The sequence below is a fragment of the Rhinatrema bivittatum genome, chromosome 6, assembly GCF_901001135.1.
Source record: "Rhinatrema bivittatum chromosome 6, aRhiBiv1.1, whole genome shotgun sequence".
Classification (NCBI taxonomy): Eukaryota; Metazoa; Chordata; class Amphibia; order Gymnophiona; family Rhinatrematidae; genus Rhinatrema; species Rhinatrema bivittatum.
The window spans coordinates 316,986,191-317,010,061 of record NC_042620.1 but is presented as its reverse complement, the minus strand read 5'-3'; the positions used below and the strand labels follow the sequence as shown (position 1 = coordinate 317,010,061).

Here is a 23,871-nt window from a genome sequence, read left to right as displayed (position 1 = left end):
TGTAACTTTTGGGACCTCCGACTTAATATCGCCATGATATTAAGTCAGAGGGTGCACAAAAAAGCAATTTTTACTGCTTTTCTGTGCACTTTCCTGGTGCACGGAGAAATTAGCGCCTACCTTTGGGTAGGCGCTAATTTCTGAAAGTAAAATGTGCGGCTTGGCTGCACATTTTCCTTTCTGAATCGCACGGGAATACCTAATAGGGCCATCAACATGCATTTTCATGTTTCGAGTGCTATTAGGTTCGGCGGGAGGGTTGGACACGCGTTTTCGACCCCTTACTGAATAAGGGGTAAAGCTAGCGCGTCAAAAACGCGTGTCCAATCGTGGGTTAACAGTGCACTCCGCCGGAGCGCACTGTACTGTATCGGCCTGTTAGTGCGAGATTGGAGGGCAGTGGTGTTCACTTCCAGTCTTTGGGGGCCATTGCAATACCATGCGCTCAGCCGAGCGCACTGTTAACCCACAGTTGGACACTCCTCCTTGCTAACGTGACCCCCTAATTTAAATATTACATGGCACCCCCAGGGGGGGGGCACGTTAAGAAAGCGAGCGCTGACTATTCGGCGCCCACTTTCTGCGCCAAAAATATTGCATTGGCCCCTTTGAGAGTAGCAAACAGGTCAGATTTTCAGGATATCCCTAATGAATATTCATGCAGACTGCCTCATTTGAATGCAGATCTATCTTTTGCATATTTATTAGGGATATCGTGAAAATGTGACCCATTTGTAGCTCTTGAGGACTGGAAGTGAATATCACTGTTATAGGGCTTAACCTTATAATAGATTTGCTAATACTGGTTTTCTGATTGGTTCCCACCGACAGTACCTGAAATCATAGACTCGCATGGCTGGTATTCTTTCCCAGCTTGGATCTCCACAATTGAAAATTGCTAAGCTTTAACATAATTTTACATAATTTTATTTCCTTTTAGTGTCATATTACTGATTACAATAGTGATATGACCCTACTAGCTCCAAGTTCAACTGAATTTAGAAATAAATGTCACCTGCTTCATCCCTTGCATTTACTCTTACTGCTTTGGTGTGCAGGCAATTTTTATGCTTTTAAACTGGAAGTTTACAACCACAGTCCTTATGGCCTCCAAACAGATCTCACTTTCATGGTATGCTAAATATGCACATGAACATTGCTCTTGGAACTAAACAAACTTAATGTGAACATCCTGAAACACCAGACCAATTTGGGACCCACAAGGTCTGGTGTTGAGAAACACTGCCTGAGATGCTTGAGTTATTGAAAAGTTAGCACATAATTTAGCTTTATTATATTGTACTATAAATATATGTTAGTGCCGCTGGCACTAATGGGCCGCAGGCGCTATGCCTTACCCGCGGTCCATTCGCTCGGGCTCCCCGGGCCGTCCTGCACACATGAGGAGCTGGGACGCCACTGACTCCGACTTCTCCGGGCCTCCCCTAGCTCATGCTCACGTCAAGGCCCCGCCTCTTAAAGGGCCTGCGGCGGGAAAACCTGGCCCGGCCTCTAGCTGACATCAGGCCTCACCCGCTATATAAGGAGGCTTCCCTGGACATTCAATGACTTGGCAACGACTCTGCTTTGCTTCGGTGAAGTCCTTCTGGTTTCGGTGGTATCCTGAGTCCTGAGTCCTGTTCCTGTTTCCTGTTCCTGTCTCCAGAGTCCTGTTCTTGCCTTCCGCGCCTTCTTCCCACTCCAGCTCCCATCCTTGGTCTCCTGCAGACGGATTTCCTGGCTTTGACCTCGGACTGGCTTTCAGCGATCCTCTGGCTTCTGACTAGCTATCGGCAACCCTTGGACTACTGATCTTGGACAATTCTGCTGACGCTTACCACTCTCTTCACAGGGGCCTCCCTAAGACCAGCCAGCCCCCGAACCCAAAGGCTCAACCTGCGGAGAAAGGGGTTGATATTGGCAAAGCTCCATCTGGCCCTCTGCACCAGCCCGGCCTCGCCTTCCGACAGTGGGGACCTGTGGAGGTTCGACCTCTCAGGTTGTGCCAACCTCACTTTGGGCAAGGGGTCCACACTCTCGTCCAGTGCCATAACAGATTGCCAAGTCCATGGACCCGGCAGAGGCCTCAGCCCTCCAAGCCATTCCGTGCCTAGCTCAAAGGATTCTTGAGCAACAGAAGGCTCTGGTGACGCTCGCCTCAGCGGTGGAGAATTTAAACCAGTGGTTGGACACCGCAGATACTACAGTCCCCGCCACACCGCCGAGCACTCCGCCGATGCCCTTCCGTCTCACCTCCGGTACCGGCTGGTCATGCTGTGATTCCCCTACCTACTCCTCCCCACTTCGCTGGGGACCTTCAGTCCTGTAGGGGTTTCATTAATCAATGCAGCATGCACTTCTGTTTACAACCAGCCCTTTTTCCAGAGGACATTATGAAGACCATGTATATATTATCTCTTCTTGATGGGAAGGCGCTGGCTTGGGCATCCCCCCTGTGGGAACGGGCCGATCCAATTCTGCGGGACTTGAACAGCTTCCTGAGCCTCTTCTGCACCATCTTCGAGGATCCTACCCGGCAAGCAACCTCCAGGGTGACTCTGCTTCACCTGCGCCAAGGTTCTCGGACTTTATCTGAGTACGTGGCTTGGGCATCCCCCCTGTGGGAACGGGCCAATCCAATTCTGCGGGACTTGAACAGCTTCCTGAGCCTCTTCTGCACCATCTTCGAGGATCCTACCCGGCAAGCAACCTCCAGGGTGACTCTGCTTCACCTGCGCCAAGGTTCTCGGACTTTATCTGAGTACGTGATCGAGTTTCGCACCTTGGCTTCTGAGCTCAAGTGGGTCGCTAGTTGCCTGAGGGCCATCTTTCTGGGGGGGTGAGTCCCAGAATCAAGGACAAACTCGCAGCCCACGAGCTACCAGGATCATTAGACGCATTGATTGACATGACCGGGCATATCGACCGGCACCTCCAAGAACACTCCCGAGAAGTCCAACTCTCCAGAAAGTCTACCGCCGCTTCAGACGCCCCCGGTGGTCACCCTTGCCTGTCAAGATTTCTGTTGCCCCCGGAATGTCCAGCGAAGAACCTATGCAGCTGGGCCGTGGGAAACTCACGGCTAAAGAATGTCTCCAACATCAACAGTCTGGCCTTTGCCTCTACTGTGGGGAGGCAGGCCATCTCCTAGCCACCTGCCCAGTAAGGCCAGGAAATTCCCAGACCTAGGCCCGGTAGGAGGACTTGTCATAGGTCTCACTTCACCTGCTTCTCCACTCACCTTGCCTATATCCCTCGCCATGGGCAGCCAGGAATTCCACACCGTAGCCCTGGTGAACTCTGGGGCTGGTGGTAACTTTATTATGAAACAACTAGTGGAACACCTTTGCATCCCTGTCACCTGGTCACCGGTGTCCCTGGTGCTCTCCTCCATTCAAGGGGATCCTTTGCCTGGATGCATGACCTTCTCCACCGACCTGCTTACTGTCCGAACCGGGGTGCTCCAAGTCGAGCTTCTCTCTTTTTATGTCCTGGATCGCTCCATTATACCCTATAGTCCTTGGGCTACCCTGGCTCCGGAAGCACTCTCCCAGTTTCGACTGGTCCACAATGCAGCTCTCCAGCTGGGGTCCCACATGCCACTCCTGATGCTTAGAGCCAGTCACACCCCTCTGCTGCACCACCGTGGCAACCCAGTTATCTGGTCTACCACCTCAGTACGCCACCTTTGCGGATCAGCCGGCCCCCGAACCCAAGGGCTCAACCTGCAGGGAACGGGGTTGGTATTGTTGAAGCTCCAGCCGGTCCTATGCACCAGCCCGACCTCGCTTTCTGAGGTGGGAACCTGCGGGGGTTTGCCCTCTCAGGTTGTGCCAACCTCACCTCGGGCAACAGGTCCACGCTCTCGTCCGGTGCCGTAACAATGTACTATGCAGTGGCATTCATGTTGTAATTACCCATACTCTAAGGGAAACCGTGTAGAATTGGCAGTGTTCTGGATTTGCCAGCTGGGCTACGGAATGGCTCCAGTAGTCTCGCTCTAGCTCCAAGCCTGTTCCAGAGGCAAGAAAAACCCTCAGCTCCAGCTCTAGACTGCTTTAGGAACCCCTGCTCTGACTTGGGAGTGGCTCCAAACTGCTGCCCCAGGCTCCAGCTTCAGAGCCACAGGGGAAAAAATATGAAACATATGATACTGTAATAAACTTAATAACATTTTCTAACATGTTATTTGATAATAAATATTCCAAGATAAAGCTTACTGAAAGTAACAAAATGCAGTACATAATTCATTTCATAAAAGTAAAGCAATTAAACCTCATTCCAAAGATTTGATTTTTGCTCTTTGTGTACCTAGTGAAAATAACCTAATGTCAGGTTCAGCCAAGAAAGTACGTACCTTCTGATAGAAGTCGTCAGCATGGAAGCCTTCTCTTCTCCTTTGCACAGTGAACTGAAGGATGTATCGGTGTATGGTGCCAAGAAGAGGGAGCCACTTGATTGCTGCCCTATAGCTTTTTGGAAAACGTGCACAGATTCACTGCCTTTATTGGCACAACTAATAGTGCTGCTTTGGCTCCAGGTCTTGGAGCTAGCTCCAAGCTTCAGAGCTGAAGCGCCAGCCATTCCTACTGTGAAGCACAGTTGCCTGTCTTCAGTCATCGAGGGACATGTTGCTATAGCTAAGCAATAGAGACATTTTTAAAAGATGCAAGATCTAATAGCAAATTGTAGGTTGTTACTTTATACTACAATATTTTCATTACTGATTATTTGTATACAGTACTATATAAGGCAAATCTGACACTACAGTACCTGAAATGTAACTCACCTTGAGCTTGGATTTGGAGAAGGTGAGTAAATCTAAAAAATCCAGATCCTTTTATGCAGCCCCTGCCCTCAAAGAGTTTGTAGTCTAGTTTTGAGCATGGATAGACATTAGCATGCTCAAGATCATAAGATAGATTAAGTGGTGGAGGTGGGCAAATAAAACAAGTTTTTTAGTATCTTGGCTCTATGCTGTGACCACTGCTTCAGGAAGCTGCAGACCAGTGTGCCTGATGTCAATGGCAGGCAAAATGGCAGAAGCTATTGTTAAGAATACAAGTACTGGACAGACATGGATGTAGCAAAGGGAAGTCATGACTTACCAATCTATTAGAATTTTTCGAAGGTGTAAATTAACATGTGGATATGGGCAAGCCAGTCCGTATAGTTTATCCAGATTTTCAGAAGGCATTTAACAAAGTCCTTTATGAGAGACTCCTCAGGAAATGTAAGTGTCATGGGGTAGCATATTAAAAGAAAACAAAGAGAAGGACTAAATAGTCATTTTCCAAATGAAGAGGAGTGCCACAGTATAACTGAGCCAAATGTTGTTTAACATATTCCTTAATCTGGAAAAAGGAGCGATAATGAGATGGGTATGTTTGCAGATGACACAAAATCTTTCAAAGTAGTTAAAATACGGGCTCATTGCGAGAAATTGCAAGAAGACCTTGCAAGACTGGAGCTGAGAATCTAAATGGCATGTGAAATTTAATGTGAACAAAATGATGCTCAAACAGGCCAATGCAATACCGTGTACTAGCCGCAACGCACGGCTCAACATGCGATGGGAGGTGCATTTTGGACGCGTGTCCAAAATCCCCGGGGAAAATCAGGGATTAGCACGTCCAATAGAGCACACAGCTAATAGCGCTCATCACATGTAAATTCATGTTGCTGAGGTTATTAGCTATTTCCCCCGATGCAAAAAATAAAAATGAGCACCAAACGCGCACATTTTTACCCTCAAAAATTAACACCTGCCATGGAACAGGTGTTAATTTTTCAGGAGCCCAAAAACTGTACAGAAAAGCAGAAAATAATGCTTTTCTGTATTTCCTCTGACTTAATATTGTGGTGTTATGAAGTCAGAGGAACACAAAAAGGAGAACTGTAAAAAAAAAAAAAAGTATGCCGGCGGTTAGCTTAGGAAAAGGGATGCTCAATTAACGAGTGTCCCTTTTCCTAACTCGTGGCTATGCTTAGCTTAGGAAAATGGACGCATAAAATTGAACGTCTATTTCCTAACCCGCACTGACAGCCTCCTCTCCTGGGAGCCTGCAGCCGAGGAAGTGCTAGGGGCGCACAAATTTCCCTAGTACCTCCTTTTTACCTTGGCAGCCTATTTGCATATTATATTGGGTGCCCCTGAGAGGTTGTTCGGCGCTCAGTCACGCCCGTTTTCCACATGCTAATATTGCATTGGCCTAAAAGAGAATAGTAATCTAACTATAGGTACACAGTGCTGGGTTCAGTGTTAGGACTGGAGTCTCTGTCGACAATACAGTCAAATCCTCAGCTCGTTATGTGACAGGGACCAAAAAACATAAAATACTAGGAATTATTTGAAAAATAAAATAGAAAACAAAACTGGGGGTATAATATAGCCTCTGTATAGATCCAATGTGTACCTTGAGTATTGTGGGCAGTTCTGGTCACCACTTCTCAAAAAAGGAATAGTGGATCTACAAAAGATACAGAGAAGGACAACAAAAATGATTAAGCTCACTTATGAAGAAAGGTTAATAAAGATAGATCTCATCTCAATCCTGGAGAACAGGCAACTGAGAAAGGATATGATAGCGGTTTATAAAATTATGTGATGTGGAACAAGTAAAAACTGAATGCTTATTTATGCTTTCAAATAGTACTACAAATACCTACAGTACCTAAATGTAATCTGCTTTGAAGTGCTGAAAAAGTGGAATATAAACAAAATAAAAGAAATAAATACTAGGGCTAAGAGACACACCATGAAACTAACTAGTAGTAGATTTAAAACTATTACTAAAGTACTTTTCCTAAAGATTTAAGAAAGGTATTTTTTCAATCAACACACAAACTATGGCAGCAAATTCCATATAATCTAGTCAGTGCCAGTAGTATAGATGAACATAAGAACATAAGAAAATGCCATACTGGGTCAGACCAAGGGTCCATCAAGCCCAGCATACTGTTTTCAACAGAGGCCAATCCAGGCCATAAGAACCTGTCAAGTACCCAAAAACTAAGTCTATTCCATGTTACCATTACTAATGGCAGTGGCTATTCTCTGTGAACTTAATAGCAGGTAATGGACTTCTCCTCCAAGAACTTATCCAATCCTTTTTTAAACACAGCTATACTAACTGCACTAACCACATCCTCTGGCAACAAATTCCAGAGTTTAATTGTGCGCTGAGTAAAAAAGAACTTTCTCTGATTAGTTTTAAATGTGCCCCATGCTAACTTCATGGAGTGCCCCCTAGTCTTTCTATTATCCGAAAGAGTAAATAACCGATTCACATCTACCCGTTCTAGACCCCTCATGATTTTAAACACCTCTATCATATCCCCCCCTCAGTCGTCTCTTCTCCAAGCTGAAAAGTCCTAACCTCTTTAGTCTTTCCTCATAGGGGAGCTGTTCCATTCCCCTTATCATTTTGGTAGCCCTTCTCTGTACCTTCTCCATCACAATTATATCTTTTTTGAGATGCGGCGACCAGAATTGTACACAGTATTCAAGGTGCGTTCTCACCATGGAGCGATACAGAGGCATTATGACATTTTCCGTTTTATTCAGAATTCCCTTTCTATTAATTCCCAACATTCTGTTTGCTTTTTTGACTACCACAGGACACTGAACCGACGATTTCAATGTGTTATCCACTATGACACCTAGATCTCTTTCTTGGGTTGTAGCACCTAATATGGACCTTCTCCATCACAATTATATCTTTTTTGAGATGCGGCGACCAGAATTGTACACAGTATTCAAGGTGCGGTCTCACCATGGAGCGATACAGAGGCATTATGACATTTTCCGTTTTATTCAGAATTCCCTTTCTATTAATTCCCAACATTCTGTTTGCTTTTTTGACTGCCACAGGACACTGAACCGACGATTTCAATGTGTTATCCACTATGACACCTAGATCTCTTTCTTGGGTTGTAGCACCTAATATGGAACCCAACATTGTGTAATTATAGCATGGGTTATTTTTCCCTATATGCATCACCTTGCACTTATCTACATTAAATTTCATCTGCCATTTGGATGCCCAATTTTCCAGTCTCACAAGGTCTTCCTGCAGTTTATCACAATCTGCTTGTGATTTAACTACTCTGAACAATTTTGTGTCATCTGCAAATTTGATTATTTCACTCGTATCTCTTTCCAGATCATTTATAAATATATTGAAAAGTAAGGGTCCCAATACAGATCCCTGAGGTACTCCACTGTCCACTCCCTTCCACTGAGAAAATTGCCCATTTAATCCTACTCTCTGTTTCCTGTCTTTTAGCCAGTTTGCAATCCACGAAAGGACATTGCCACCTATCCCATGACTTTTTACTTTTCCTAGAAGCCTCTCATGAGGAACTTTGTCAAACGCCTTCTGAAAATCCAAGTATACTATATCTACCGGTTCACCTTTATCCACATGTTTATTAACTCCTTCAAAAAAGTGAAGCAGATTTGTGAGGCAAGACTTGCCCTGGGTAAAGCCATGCTGACTTTGTTCCATTAAACCATGTCTTTCTATATGTTCTGTGATTTTGATGTTTAGAACACTTTCCACTATTTTTCCTGGCACTGAAGTCAGGCTAACCGGTCTGTAGTTTCCCGGATCGCCCCTGGAGCCCTTTTTAAATATTGGGGTTACATTTGCTATCCTCCAGTCTTCAGGTACAATGGATGATTTTAATGAAAGGTTACACATTTTTTCTAATAGTTCTGAAATTTCATTTTTTAGTTCCTTCAGAACTCTAGGGTGTATACCATCCGGTCCAGGTGATTTACTACTCTTCAGTTTGTCAATCAGGCCTACCACATCTACTAGGTTCACCGTGATTTGATTCAGTCCATCTGAATCATTACCCATGAAAACCTTCTCCATTACGGGTACCTCCCCAACATCCTCTTCAGTAAACACCGAAGCAAAGAAATCATTTAATCTTTCCGCGATGGCCTTATCTTCTCTAAGTGCCCCTTTAACCCCTCGATCATCTAACGATCCAACTGACTCCCTCACAGGCTTTCTGCTTCGGATATATTTAAAAAAGTTTTTACTGTGAGTTTTTGTCTCTACAGCCAACTTCTTTTCAAATTCTCTCTTAAAAAATATTTGGACAAGTTCTTGTTGCACAGGTCCATTTTTTCAATCAGCATACAAACTAAGGAATTTGCTGCAGTATAATTTGGTCAATGCCAGTAGTGTAGATCAGCAATTCTCAACCAGTGTGCCGCCGCCGGAGGCCAGGCTGAAGACCCAATGATCAGAGCCGCTGGCCACTGCTGGAGACCAGGCTGAAGACCTGAAGATCAGAGGCATTGGCCGCCACCGGAGGCTAGGCTGAAGACCCAATGAACAGAGTCGCTGGCTGCTGGAGAACAGGCTGAAGACCTGAAGATCAGAGGCATTGGCCGCTGCCGAAAGCCAGGCTGCAGACCCAAATATCAGAGCCACTGGCCGCCGCTGAAGACCCAGTGATCAGAGCCGCTGGCCACTGCTGGAGACCAGGCCAGCGAGGCCGAACATCATAGCTGCTGGCCACTGCCGCCCAAGACCAGGCCACTGGGGCCAAAGATAAGCTGTTTAGCTGGGAGCTGGAATGTATGTGAGTGTGTATGTATTTGAGATCGGAAAGGTGCATGTGTGTGTGTGTGTGTGTGTGTGTGTGTGTGTGTGGTGTATATGTGAGACAGGGATGGTGCTTGTGTGTATGTATGTGGTGAGTATGTGAGATAGGGAGGGTGCTTGTGTGCGCGGTGTGTATGTGAGACAGGGAGGGTGCTTGTGTGTGTGTGGTATGTATGTGAGACAGGGAGGATGCCTCTGTGTGTGTGGTATGCATGTAAGAGAAGGAGGGTGCTTCTGTGTGTGGGTGTGAGAGAGAGATGGAGCATGTTTCTGGCTAGCTGTGGCTGTGAGAGAGAGAGGGGGCATGTTTCTGGCTGGCTGTGGATGTGTGAGAGAGAGAGGGGGGGGGGCATGTGTGTGATTGAGAGCCTGTGTGTAAGTGAGATAGAGGAAGCATGTGTATGATTGAAAACCTGTTGGTAAGTGAGAGAGCACTGTGTGATTGAGAGAGACTGGTTAGAGAGGTGATGTGTGCATGTGTGAGAGATACTGATCAGGGAGGTGACTGGTGTGTGTGTGTGTGTGTGAGAGAGAGAGAGAGAGAGAGAGAGACACCGGTTGGGGAGATGATTGGTGTGTGAGAAACAGCAACTGGTCCTGAGAGTGTGACTGGTGTGTGTGTATGAGAGAATCAGAGACTGGTTGTGGTCCCTAAGGAAGAGGACAGCTTCAACAGCTACTGCTGCTTCTGGTGTGGCCTCAAGGGAAAGGAGTAGGAGAACTGCTGGAGAGGGTAAGTAAAGGTGGCTTTTTAAGTTAGTTTTCTTGATTGACTGCCATTTTAATTATTGGGTATTATGTGATGTGTCTTCTGTTTTGAATTATTTTATTGGTGTTCGGAGAATTTTAAATAATTTTTAAGAGTTTTTAATTGTTAGATGTTGTTCTGTTCATTAGCTGTTTTGAAACATTTATTCATTTAGTTTTACAATTATTTCTGTGTGAGAATCTATAACAGCTTGCCTTTTTCTGTTTTCCTAATTGGAGGTGTATTTGTGTTTAGTGCCTGGTTTAATATTTGTAGTGTTGCCTTTTTATAGGTAGGGTTGTTCCATTTGAGTGCATACCATAATTCAGGTATAACTTTGTGCAGATTAGTGTGTGCATTATTGCAGATCCTAGGACTATGTTAGGTGCTTTATTTCTCTTTCCATTTCTCCAGTTTTGTATTGTATGCAGAGTGGCTTTTTTGGGTTTCCATTCCGGTTTCTGTCTCCATATTTGTAATTTGTGGTCTTTCTGTACTTGGTGAAGGTCGATCTTGTGTATATGACCTAGGTGAGATATTTAACTTACATGTAGGCTAGTAAATACAATATCTCACCTTCAGGCGGATACAGTAAAGTTCGCGGGAGAGCACAGGCCAGTGTCCTGTGCGCGCGATTCGGTAAACTAAAATATTTAAATTAGGGCCGGCGGTAAAAAGAGGCTCTAGGGACACTAGCGCATCCCTAGCGCCTCTTTTTGGACAGGAGTAGCGGCTGTCAGCGGGTTTGACAGCCGACGCTTAATTTTGCCAGCGGTTCTCAGGCCCGCTGACAGCCACGGGTTCGGAAACCGGACGCCGGCAAAATTGAGCATCCTGTTTTCAAGCCGCGGGCCGATTTCACATTTTTTTTTAAACTTTTTTTTAACTTTCGGGTCCTCCGACTTAATATCGCCATGATATTAAGTTGGAGGGTGCACAGAAAAGCACTTTCCCGGTGTCGCGCGGGAATGACTAATAGGGCCATCAACATGCATTTGCATGTTGCGGGCGCTATTAGTCTCGGGGGGGGGGGGGGGGGGGGGGGGGGTGTTGGACGCACATTTTCAACGCGCTATTACCCCTTACTGAATAAGGGGTAAAGCTAGCGCGTCCAAAACGCGCGTCCAAATGCAGGTTAACAGTGCGCTCCACCGGGGCACACTGTACTGTATCGGCCTGTAAATTTGTTGTATTTTCTCAATAGAACATGCAATGGTGGTGAACTGCTGTCTTTTTATAAGGGGGGCTATTGTGCCTGGTGGTAGAGGGAATTTGTGCTGGTCTTATTGAGATAATACCAGAATATCTTTTTTGTATGGTGAGTTGTATGGGGAATGTTCTAGTTCTGCTTTATACCCATTACTGAGGGTCGGGGTGGGGGAGGGGTTAGCCTTGTGACTGTCGTGTGTTCAGTGTGTCACACATGTGGGAACTATCTATCAGGTGTGTCCCAACAGAAAAAAGGTTGAGAAGCACTAGTGTAGATGAATTTTAAAAAGATTTGGACAAGTCCATCAACGATTGTTAGCCAGTCAGATTTGAGCATTAGACATCTTCTGGAAGTAAGCAACTTGAAACAAACTTTTCTATTAGGGTCTGCCAGGTACTTCCAAGTGACCCAGACTGGCCACTTTCAGAGGCAGCATGCTAATGGACTATTGGTTTGACCTGGCATGGTACTTATGTTTTCATTCTATTTTCTATCAGCTAAATTTGTACCATTTTGAAATTTTCTTAAAATAAAATACACAAAATGCACATTGGATGCTTTCCTTAACTGGGTCCTTCAATTACCGTACCCAGTATGATGTAATGTTTTGTACTGTGCTTCAAGGGTGCAAAATGATGTGCAGCCATCCTGCCCGATACTCACAGTAAATGCTATGAGACTCCTCAGGAAATTAAAAAGTCTTGGGATGGGAGTCAATGTCCTATTGTGGGTTAGTAACGTGAAAAGATAGGAAACAAAGAGGTGAACAATCATTCTGTACTGAAACAAGTGTTATTTAACATATTCCTTAATGATCTGGGAAAAGGAGCAAATGCTGTAAGTATCTGGACATGATTGCTGCACATCATTTGGCACCACTGACGCAGAAGACTAAATACGGCACTGTGTCAGGTGCGGTTATTGAAGGATCCGGTAAATAGAAGTAACAGATGTGCGTTTTGTATTTTTTTATTTTAAGAAAAATTTTAAAAGATGAAAAAAGTTCAAAAAAGGGAATATTATTTATTAAAGAGTCCAAGGACTATTCAGAAGAATGATTGTCCCTTGACAGAGGCACAAATTTAGTTGATAGAGAACAGAAGAATTTTGCTGGTGAATGTTACATGGCACAGTTGAAAATTCTCATTCAACGATTATGTTTTGATTTATTTGACCTATGTTCTTACGACAGAATGGTATCCCAAGGGTGTTGCTTTAAGCTGTAGCACAGTTTCATGTACACCTGCCCCTTTTGAAAAGTTAGAATAAGAACAAATTGGATATATATATATATATATATATATATATATATATATATATATACAGTGCCTGAATTTCCCTATAACATTTTAAATATTTATTGTTGCAGTTGCTTGAGTTGTTTGTGGATTATCCTTTCATTTGTATTCTATAAAACCCTATAATAATTATGGAGAACATCTGAAGTAATACAAAATTAATATGTTAATGAATCTTGATGCTAGACGTACTGAATTTTGACATCACTTAGGGCCTCATTTTCTAAAGTATCGCAGGCCTGCGATACTTTAGGGAATGAGGGGCGGGGGGCCAAAACGGGGGGCGGGCCTGCGCTGCCGGTTTCGCACCCAATAGCGCCACCATAGAAGGTGTAGCTATTGGGCGCGAACTCGGACATGAAAAGGGCCTTACCTTTTCGTCGTCCGCAGCGTCTTTGCGGAGTCGGCCCCAGTGACGCCCCGACTCCTCCTCTTCTGGGGCCGACTCCGCCCCCATTTTGGTATCGCACGCGATAAGGGTCTTTTCGCGTGCGAAACATCCCTTATCGCGTGCGATCCAGATGGAAAATGAGGCCCTTAGAGTCATTTATCATTTTGTGTTATGTAAATAGCACAACGTGTGCCAATATGCAAGTGTCACATTAGTTATGCAAGTGGGAGGAGTTTGGGTGGGGTTAATGTTAATGAGTGGCTCCTAATGTCAAATATTTAACACCAAAAAGGTTTTTATCACAAATGGAGAGAGAGAGAGAACCTCTGTAAAAGCACTATGTACTATTTATTTATTTATTTATTTATTTATTTGTAGCTTTTATATACCGAGGTTTAGCACAAGCCTTCACCCCGGTTTACATTGAAACAAAACAATTATACATAGAACAAGTTGTGAAACGAAAGTATATGCATATAGCAGGTCATGGAACAGGTTGTAACAGGAAATAACTAAAATATCTTAAGTCAAATAACGAAAATGAATATAGAAACGAAAAACGAGGAAGGTAGATACAAACGCATGCTCTAAACACAAGAAAGTATGAGTATTTATACCACTGTAAGAGGGCGTACTTTTAACTCAGGGTGGTTTGTTTTTTTTGTGGGGTGGGCAGTTTTACATATACAGTCAGAGTTACAAACAGCAAAGTTGACATCACTGAAGATTTTCTGTCATCAAGCTAGGTAGAGAGTACATTGTACAAATCAACTCCTCTTTTACCTTTCATCACTCCAAATGACAGAAAATCAAGTGATGATATCTTTGCTGTTTCGTACTTCTGACTGTGTATGTAAAACTGCCCCCACCCCCAAACCTACCCCACCCCGATAAAATTGCTCCCTCTTACAGTGGTATAAATAGTAAAGTTACATACTCTCTCTCTCCATCTCTTTCTCTCTCTCTCTTACACACACACACACACACACACACCATTTGTGAAAATTAGCACTAGTGCAATAAATTTATCACAGCTTATGGAAATTACCTGTGCAATGCAAGAGCAGGGAAATTATCCTAACCATACCTCCTTTTTATCACGGGCGCTATTTTTTGCTATATTGATATCTTTTTGATGAATCTAGGTCTGCATTTGAAAGGAGGAAAGAGTTGCTTAAGATATTGAAAAGGTTTTGTCTGCAAAACACCGAAGGCTTCAGTATTCAGCAGTAATACTGAAATGCAGGAAATAATACAGAAATAAAAATGGTGTTTGGTGAAGTTACGTGAAGCAAAACACAAACAGAGTTAGGTGCTATCCTTAAATCTTTCTTGATATTTCTGTTCTGCCATTCAGCTCTATACATTTTCCTGTTTCCACAGCTTTCTAGTCGCATTTGCTTTCAATTACGTTCATCAACTATTGGGCCGGCTGTTGTCCCTTCTGGTTTGAAAGTAATGCCTTCACAGTACAGCTGAAAGGGCATACACCACTTGTCAACCTGTTGTCTAGAGAGGGGGGATAGCTCAAGCACTGGGTGATTAATGACTTCCTGCCGCGCTCAGTTTCAAGTTACATTTCACATTCTCATTTGCTTCTCTTCCCTTTTTTTTTTTTTAAGGTGATGAAGCTTAGGAAGCTGGCCCAACAGATAGCCAACTGCCGACAGTGTTTGGAGAGGTCCACTGTCCTCATCAACCAAGCAGACCATATTTTAAAGGAGAGCGACCATGCACGGTTCCTGCAGACTGCCAAAAACGTGGCCGAAAGGTATTGCTTTCAACCTTCAGATAGATTTCATTTACAAATTAAATCCTGCCGACTACTTTTCCGTTTTTTTTCTGCCAATGAAAATTGTGCTGAAGAAAAACTAATGGAGTTTCTGAGACAACTGTATGTGGCCATTACATAACTTAGAGCCTGAAAGAAACCGCATGTCTAGACCAGATGTTCCATGCAAAGACTGCAAACAGTTCTGGTGTTCAGGATATTCACAATAAATTAGTCAACAGATGTTTTTGTATGTATATGGATATGGTCTAAGAGCAAGGCTGATTTGCATAGCTGGATTAGCCTGAACTCCAGACCTGTTTGCAGTTCTTGAAGACCAGATTTAATAACCTCTGGTGTAAACAATCAAAGATGAGCCCATAACTGTGAGGCCTTTCTGTTAAAAGGCAGTTTTTCCTTGTATAACAGCTTAAAAGCATTCTTTTCTTCCGTCTTGGAGTGATGTGTATGCTAAGTACTATAGTAATCTGGGCTGAGAATTCAAAGCAATGAATCGCAGAACAATGTGCACAGAGAGCCCAGCTTTCAAATCTATCTGCGCACATAAGTGAATGCATGGAGATTAATGCTAGCATTTTATAAACTGTGATGTCACTTCAGCGCTGATGTCTGGGTTGGCTGAACCATTTTTAAAGATACAGCAGGTACGGCAGGAATGAGGGGCATTGCTTCTGTCCTATGGACTTGCAGATCTGTTCTTTTGTTCAATATGTGGATTTGTTCAATCGTTCTTTTGTTCAATATGTGGATTGTTTAATGTAAAGCCGCACATTACCTGTTCAATACTATATCTATTGTTTAATGTAACGCCTTACGGCGAAAGTTTTGTTCTTTGGAAACCGTCTTGATTTGATTTGTATATCGAGAAAGTCGGTATATAAAAACCCTAAATAAATAAATAAATAAATAAATAAATAAATCTGGAGGATGCCATCAGGTGGGATGTGGAGGCCAGGGAATCCCCCCGCGCCTGGAAAACTTTGAGAGAGCAAGAATGGGGATCGAAGGGGTTTGGAGAGACCCTGGCTGGGTCCATCTCAGCCCAGCCAGGTAAGCAAGACCATGGACTTGATTTCATGGGGTGGGGAGAGTTGGAGAGCCTCTGGGAGGCCCTTTTTCAAACAAAATGTTTACCAAAATGAAAATACCTACAAATGTTGTGAAATTTTCGTGAAAGGGAATATTCATTTCATTCCCACCAGGAGGCTTGTGAAAAAATGGTGGCATGGATTACAAATTGGTTGACTGATAGGAGACAGCGTGTAATGGTAAATGGAACTACTCTGAAGAGAGATGGGGATTAAGAGATCGGTGTTGGGACTGGTTCTGTTCAATATCTTTGTAAGCGACATTGCGGAAGGGACACAAGGTAAAGTTTGTCTATTTGCGGATGATGCTAAGATCTGCAACACAGTGGACATGCCTAAAGGAATAGAGAGAATGAAATGTGATTTAAGAAAGCTTGAAGAATGGTTGAAGATTTGGCAGCTGGAATTCAATGCCAAGAAATGCAGAATCATACATATGGGATGCATTAATCCAAAATAGCTGTATGTGATTTGGGGGGGGGGGGGGGGGGGGGTGTGTGAAAGACTGATGTGCACGGACCAATAGAGTCTGGTGATCTGAATATGGCAAAGCAATGTGACAAGGTGATAGCTAAAGCCAGAAGAATGTTGGGCTGCATAGAGAGAGGAATAACCAGAAAGAAAAAGAAGGTGATAATGCCCTTGTGCAGGTCCTTGGTGAGGCCTCACCTGGAGAACTTTGTTCAGTTCTGGAGCCCATATCTCAAAAAGGATACAGACAGGATGGAGGAAGCCAGTGAAGGGTGACCAAAATGGTGTGGGGTCTGTATCGGAAGCCCTATGAGGAGAGGCTGAAGAATCTGATGATGTACACCCTGGAAGAGAGAAGGTGCAGGGGAGATATGATACAGACCATCAGATACCTAAAAGTTTTTAATGATGCACAAACTTCAAACATTTTCCATTTGAAAGAAAACAATAGAATTAGGGGTCACAAAATGAAATTCCAGGGGGGACTTCTCAGAACCAACGTCAGAAAATATTTCTTCACATAGAGGGTGGTAGTTGCCTGGAATGCCCTTCCGGAAAAGGTGGCGAAAATAAAAACAGTATTCAAAGGGGCATGGGATAAAAACTGTGGATCTCTAAAGGCTAGAGGATGGAAGTGAGAAAAGCATGCAGAGGGGTAACTTGCTGGTACGGCGGTTACTTCCCTTAGCAGAAGACATGGAGATTACTACCATTAACCAATAAGCCTTGATGCTTTTCATGCAACTGCAACATTGCTCCCCATTTAGATGGCAGAGGGGAAAAGAGGAATTGGATTCAGACAACAACCAAGGGCCCCAACTTCCATACCCTGGGATACTGATATGCAGACATAAAAAAAAAAAAGCACAGGACTGCTTCTGTGGCCAAGTCCTAAACGAAATGAAGAAAGCATGCATGGGGATAACTTGCTGGTGTGGTAGTTACTACCCTTAGCAGAAAGCATGGAGATTACTAACCTTAACCAATAAGCCTTGATGCTTTTAAAGCAACTGCAACATTACTCCTCACGTTGACGGCAGCATGAAAAGGGACATTTGATTCAGTCAACACCCAAGAGGGCCCCGACTTCTATGGTCTGGGCTACTGATACGCAGACATAAGGGGAAAAAGCACAGGACTGCTTCTATGGCAAAGTCCATAAGCAAAGCACGTCAAGCAGCACTGTCTGAATTTTCAAGAAGGCTCATCGCCCAGTAAGAACATAAGAACATAAGAAATTGCCATGCTGGGTCAGACCAAGGGTCCATCAAGCCCAGCATCCTGTTTCCAACAGAGGCCAAACCAGGCCACAAGAACCTGGCAATTACCCAAACACTAAGAAGATCCCATGCTACTGATGCCAGTAATAGCAGAGGCCATTGCCTGTCAACTTGATTAATAGCAGTTAATGGACTTCTCTTCCAAGACCTTATCCAAAGCTTTTTTTAAACCCAGCTACACTAACTGTATTAACCACATCCTCTGGCAACAAATTCAGTCAATGCTCCTCTCCTAAACCTGAGGAGAGGAGCATTGACGGAGCAGCGCATTTGCGAGCTTTTCAATAGAACGAAACAATGAAAGAGGTGAGGAGCATTGACTGAGCAACGCATTTGCGAGCTTTTCAATAGAACGAAACAATGAAAGAGGTTGAGCAAGGACGTGTAGCGATCAAGTGGCTTCCCCTGATGAAGAGTTAATTCGAAACCTGGCCTTGTTGGGGCACACGCTGCCAAGGATTACACCGAAGCCTGAGGGTTTGAATTTGAGATAAGTAACATTTAAAGCTGGCTCCATTTTTTGAATATTGAGTTGGCAACCTGAGCTTCTCTGTTTTAAACTGTTTGGTCACACTTGTGTCAAGGAAGATTCTTGAATATAAACATAAAAAAAGTTTTTGAATTTTGAACAATAAAACAGAAGTTTTTTGAAAAAATAATTCAAGGACTAAAGGGTGGATGGTGGTGCTGATGATTAAGTAAGAAACCAAGTAAGGTTCACTTGATAGTGTTCCTGAGTTCTATGAAGCATCACTACACCTTCCATATATTTTTTCGAATTTTTGTAAATGCTCAAGTGGGATATACAAGTGAGATTAATTCAGTTAATTATAAGAAAAAAATAGGAAATTAAAATAAGTTACGAAAAATAGTAAACATTTTTGAGTGTGGGTTAGTTGATGTGATTGATGTTAAGATTGCCCCCATGGTAGTGGATTGGTAGTAATTGATGCATAAATCTCAGCAGATTTATGGCAAAAATAACAATACAATCTATACAAATCAATTGGAACAAATACTTTCAAAAAATATATTAAAACATTTCTTAATCATAGAATGTTAAAAAGAATTGAGGTTCTTTCTGAATTACACTGTGGAACTGCTAACTAACCACCTAACTGATCGAATGGTGATGAAAACATGGGTTTTTAATAGCTTCCTGAAACAAAGCAAATTCTTCTGAGCCCTTATCTCGTCAGGTAGCTTAATCCATAAGAAAGACTGAATATTCTCTTCCAGGGTTGAGCAAATTGTAAAAACTTGACAGGGGGGGGGGGAGGGGTTAACTGAAGCACATTTCTTGAGGGAGAGCATAAAGAGCGACTTGGTTGCTATGATTGAATGGAGGAAAAACACTCGAAGGGGCAGGATCATACAAACTTTTGAACACTAAGCATAATACCTTGAATTGTATATGCCAAGTCACTAGAATCCAATGAAGTTTTATAAGCGAGGAGATATTATGTTCTCGTGGAGAAATGCCAGTTACTAAGCGAGCAACAGAACTTTGAACTAGCTGTAAGGAATTAAGAGAGTAAAGTGGGAGTCCTAAATAGTGTGTTACAATAGTCCAGAGGAGATAGGACAAGGGGTTGGGTAATTAAACGAAAGTCTGCTGGACGTATGGCTTAACAGAATGTAACATCTGCATTTTGTAATAAGAGGAGTGAATTATGGACTTAATTTGTGGTAACACTGACAGTGATGAATCCCTAATTACGTTCTTGCATGGAAATGGAGATAAGCTGGCCTTCAAAAGAAAAGGTGGATGGCAAATCTGAAATTGTTGTGCAGCTTAAGAAGAGAATTTCAGTCTTAAGATTTAAGGTCAGCTTGTTCAAAGGGACTCAATTTTTTTTACTTCAGTCAGGCAGTTGTCAAGTTTCTGGATGGTCAACTGGAAAGAGGGAATGGATCATCTATTTATATTGATGTAATATACAAACCTTCCACATAGGATTGCTGTGAAAGGGGAGGTGCTGCTGCTAGGGGATTTTAATTTTCCAGATGTTGATCGGGAAATTGCAGTCTTCTAGAAGCAGGGACCTCCTGGATTCTCTGCAAGAAGACCTATTCTGTCGAGTGGTAACAGAACCTACAAGGGAGGGGGCAATTCCAACCTGGTGCTTACCAACGGGGACAGTATTTCTGATGTTGAGGTGGATGAGCATCTGGGAACCAGTGACTACCAGATGGTATGGTTTAATATTAGGATGCAAGAGATGGATCCTACACTTCAGGAAAACTAACTTTCTCATAATGGGGGAGTCGTTAGCTGGATGGGAAAATCTAGGGGACATAGAAAGGCAGTGGGCAAAACTAAAAGGAGATAGCATAAGGGCAACTAGTCTTTTTGTTAGGAAGGTAAATAAAGGGAAGAGGAAAAAGAATCTGTTATGGTTTTCTAAAGAAGTAGCCGAAAAGGTAAGGGAGAAAAGGTTAACATTCATAACCTACAAGAGATCACAGAAAGAGGAAGACAGGTGACAATATCTGGAAAAATTAAGAGAAGCTGGGAAAGTAGTCAGGAATGTGAAAATTAAAAAAAAAATAGCAGATACAGTAAAAAGGGGGGAGCAAGACTTTTTTTTTTAAATGATGGAAGTACAAAAGTTGCATTGTGAAGATGAAGGGGAGGGATATGTAGAAGCTGATGAGGAAAAAGCACAATTGCTTAACAAATATTTATTTTCTGTGTTCACTGTGGAAGGGCCTGGAGCAGGATCTCATAAAACAAACACAAATAAGATTGAAGTGAGGTAATCCTCAATTGACCCTGCTCTGCTCTCCTATGGGGGAATACATGAATCTGGCCTGCCTGAATGTGACATTTATCTCAGCAGTGCTGGATTTAAAATGCAGTTGTCTTCAGATAAGTAGATTTATCAAGGTTCCTGCCTCCTTCTCCTCGCATGTGGGGCCCACTGTCCTCCCTAAAACCTGCCTACTTAACCCTCTCTCCAGGGGAAATGCCCTGCTACCAAGATTCCTTTGTGAGCTGTCTTAAGGTGTACTAGGCTAAATGCCTGGTCCTGAGCTTTTAAGGAGAGTCTAACATATTCTCCTTTACAGGGACAAATAAGTGTTTAAGCGTGCTGGGACAGAGAGGATCCTTGTGAGATCCTTGTTTTAAAATCTTTCCAACTATAATGTTTCCTTTTCTGGACCCATACCACCCATTTTAAAACCCAAACCATTTTAAAACATCTGGTCCTATCCCTAACACCTCCATATGTACTGAAAGGACAGTATGGTTTAATTTTTCAAAAGTTGACGAGATGTCTAAAAGAACCAAAATTACCATATTGTCCCACTCTCGAAGAAGGCCATCAACAAGGAGACTAACACAGTCAGTCATGTGATCCCTTTGGAAGTTGGGCTGAAACAGGTATAAGTTATTATTTTCCAAAAATTCGTGCACCTGAATAAGTACAATCTGTTCCATTAACTTTTCTGGAAATGGTAGATTAGAAATAGATTGGCAACGCTGAGGGTGGCAAGGCCTACGAGGCCCCCACCAGAGGAGGCAGCGACAGCTGCAGGGCCAACCGGGCCTTCCATGCCGGCGGTCCCAGCAATGGCGGCAGTGGCAGTGGAGACATCGCACCGGCAAGGACTGCCTGCCTACCACCCTCCCACCGAAGACCAGACAACCGCGGCAACGACGCTGAGGGCAGCAAGGCCTACCAGGCCTCCACCGGAGGAGGCACCAGCAGCTGCAGGACCAACTGGGCCTTTCTATGCGGCGGCCCCAGCAGCGCCAGCAGTGGAGAGAGGAGGCGCCGTGCCGGCGAGGACCGCCCACCGCCCGCCCACCACTCGCCCACCAAAGATCAGGAGGCTAAGGACGCCTATGCCGAGAGGCGTGTGCATGAAAAAGAACAACAAAGGAGCTTGTCACGCTCCTTTTTGCGTGCCTGAAGTGCTTATACCTTTATTCAGGTTGCTACAGCCTTGGATCAAAAGTACTACATTGAGCCAATGCTTGGACGGGGTCAGTATGGAGATCTAAGGAGCATCCAGAGAAATAAGCATAGAAGAAATATATGTTATGTTTTCAAGGTGTTTGGTGGATTCTTAGCGCAACAGTGATAGAGACTCCCACAGGGAGGAGCCCCACGGGGAACTGTAGCACCAGGCTAGACTCAGATGCACAAAACACAGAGATAATAACATTATTATGCAGCTTGTAGAGTTCACCAGAGGTGGCAGTAGAGAGGAGTTTCTGTAGCAACAGTCTGGGATCCTTGGCAGAGGAGACCGTCCCATGATGGTGGTGTAAGGCTCCAATGCAGGTAAATAGAGAGGAGCTGTGGGTGAGACAGACTGGAGATGTTAGTACTCACTTTCTTGTAGCTGAAATGATAGAGTTCCCAGCAGGCAGAAGAGTTGGTAGCAGACACCAGGATAGACACCACAGGCCCTCGAGGAGTGAGTACCAAGATTCAGGATAGGCACCTGTAAATAAGCAAAGGTCCCCTGAGGAGTGGGTATCCAAGTTAGTAGAACCTTGGAGGGTGTAGAGAGCTTCCTTCCAGTAGCAAGAAGCAGCAGAGCAGCTTAGACCGGACAAATCCAATCCTTGCTAACTCAATGGTGGTTAGCAAATGGGCAGGCTAAATAGTCAGAAGCAGTGATGTCACTCGAGGGGGACACTCCCGAGGTTCACGCCAACACTGCAGTAAAGACGTGAGGCGTGCACGCCTTCACACCCTAGGAAGCCCTCAGGTAGAACATGGTGGGACAGCGCACCATAGCCACTCCGGGGACGGCAGAGGGTGCGGCAAGGAGACGCTACAGATGCCATTCTCCCGAGGCAGGTGGAGAAAGCAGAAATAGAGGTGAGGCATGTGGGACGAAAGCCATCTGAGTCCGGATGCAACAGTACCCCCCTTCAAAGGGCCTCCTCTGGAGCCCCTACCTGGTCTTGGTTTCCGTGGATGCGATATATATTAGCCATACGTTCCTACGAGTTATTTTTTGGTCCATAGCCCTCCCATGACAGGAGGTATTCCCAAACTCTGCCTCTCTTCCTTACATCAAGTATAGCGTTAACTTTGTACTCAATGTCCTCTTCTGTGTCAACAGGAGTGGATCTTATGTCTTGGTGCTGAATTTGTTGAGAATGAGTGGTTTCAGTAATGAGACATGAAACGCGTTATGGATCTTCATTGCTGGGAGAAGTCTGAGACTGTAGGAGAGATTGCTCAGACGTCGGAGGATGGAGAATGATCCAACATAGCATGGAGCGAAGCGAGCAGATGGCAACTTGAGTCTAAGATGCTTCGTACATAGCCAGATTTTATCAACTGGCTTAAATTCAGGAGCCTTGCCGTGATGAATGTTATAAGTCTCTTTTAGCTCAGATTCCATCTTTGATGAGCATCTCCTTGGTCTTCCAAAGATGTTCAATCTCATCGGCAGTGGTTTGTGCTGCCGGGGATGACACGGTAAGTGGAAGTGGCAAAGGTGGTGAAGGTAGTCGTCCATATACCACTTCGAATGGTGTTGATCCAGTAGATGTAGCTGGATGAGAATTGATGGAAAATTCAGCCCACGGTAGTAGTTCAGCCCAGTCATTCTGACTTGAAGAGATGCATGCTCTGAGGTACTGCTTGAGGGTACGGTTCATCCTCTCAGTTTGGCCGTTGGATTGAGGATGATAGGAAGAAGTGAAATTGAGAGTAATATCAAACTTCTTGCATAAAGCTTCCAGAATTTGGCCGTGAATTGTACACCTCTATCTGAGACGATGTGCTTGGGTATTCCATGCAGGCGGAAAATGTGGCTGATGAACAGTTTCACAAGTTGACTGGCAGATGGTAAGCCAGGAAGTGCCACAAAGTAAGCCATTTTTAAAAACCTGTCCACAGTTACCCATATTGTGTTATTGTCCCCTGAGAGAGGTAAGGCCACCACGAAGTCCGAGGCGATGTGTGTCCAGGGTTCATCTGGGACTGGTAATGG

The 23,871-nt window shown here is 44.1% G+C and overlaps 1 protein-coding gene across 6 annotated transcripts in view; it reads left to right on the top strand.

Moving 5' to 3' along the window:
- The window catches only part of LOC115094464 (probable E3 ubiquitin-protein ligase MID2), an 839,223-nt gene that overhangs the window by 600,312 nt on the left and 215,040 nt on the right, over window positions 1–23,871 (top strand). For all 6 annotated transcript variants that reach the window (XR_003857558.1, XM_029607549.1, XM_029607550.1 and 3 more), the window contains one exon: window positions 14,896–15,044. Coding sequence is in view for 5 of the 6 variants with exons in the window: in XM_029607549.1 (XP_029463409.1) it covers window positions 14,896–15,044 (149 nt within the window). In the remaining variant the exon portion in view is untranslated. The remainder of the gene's footprint in view (window positions 1–14,895; window positions 15,045–23,871) is intronic.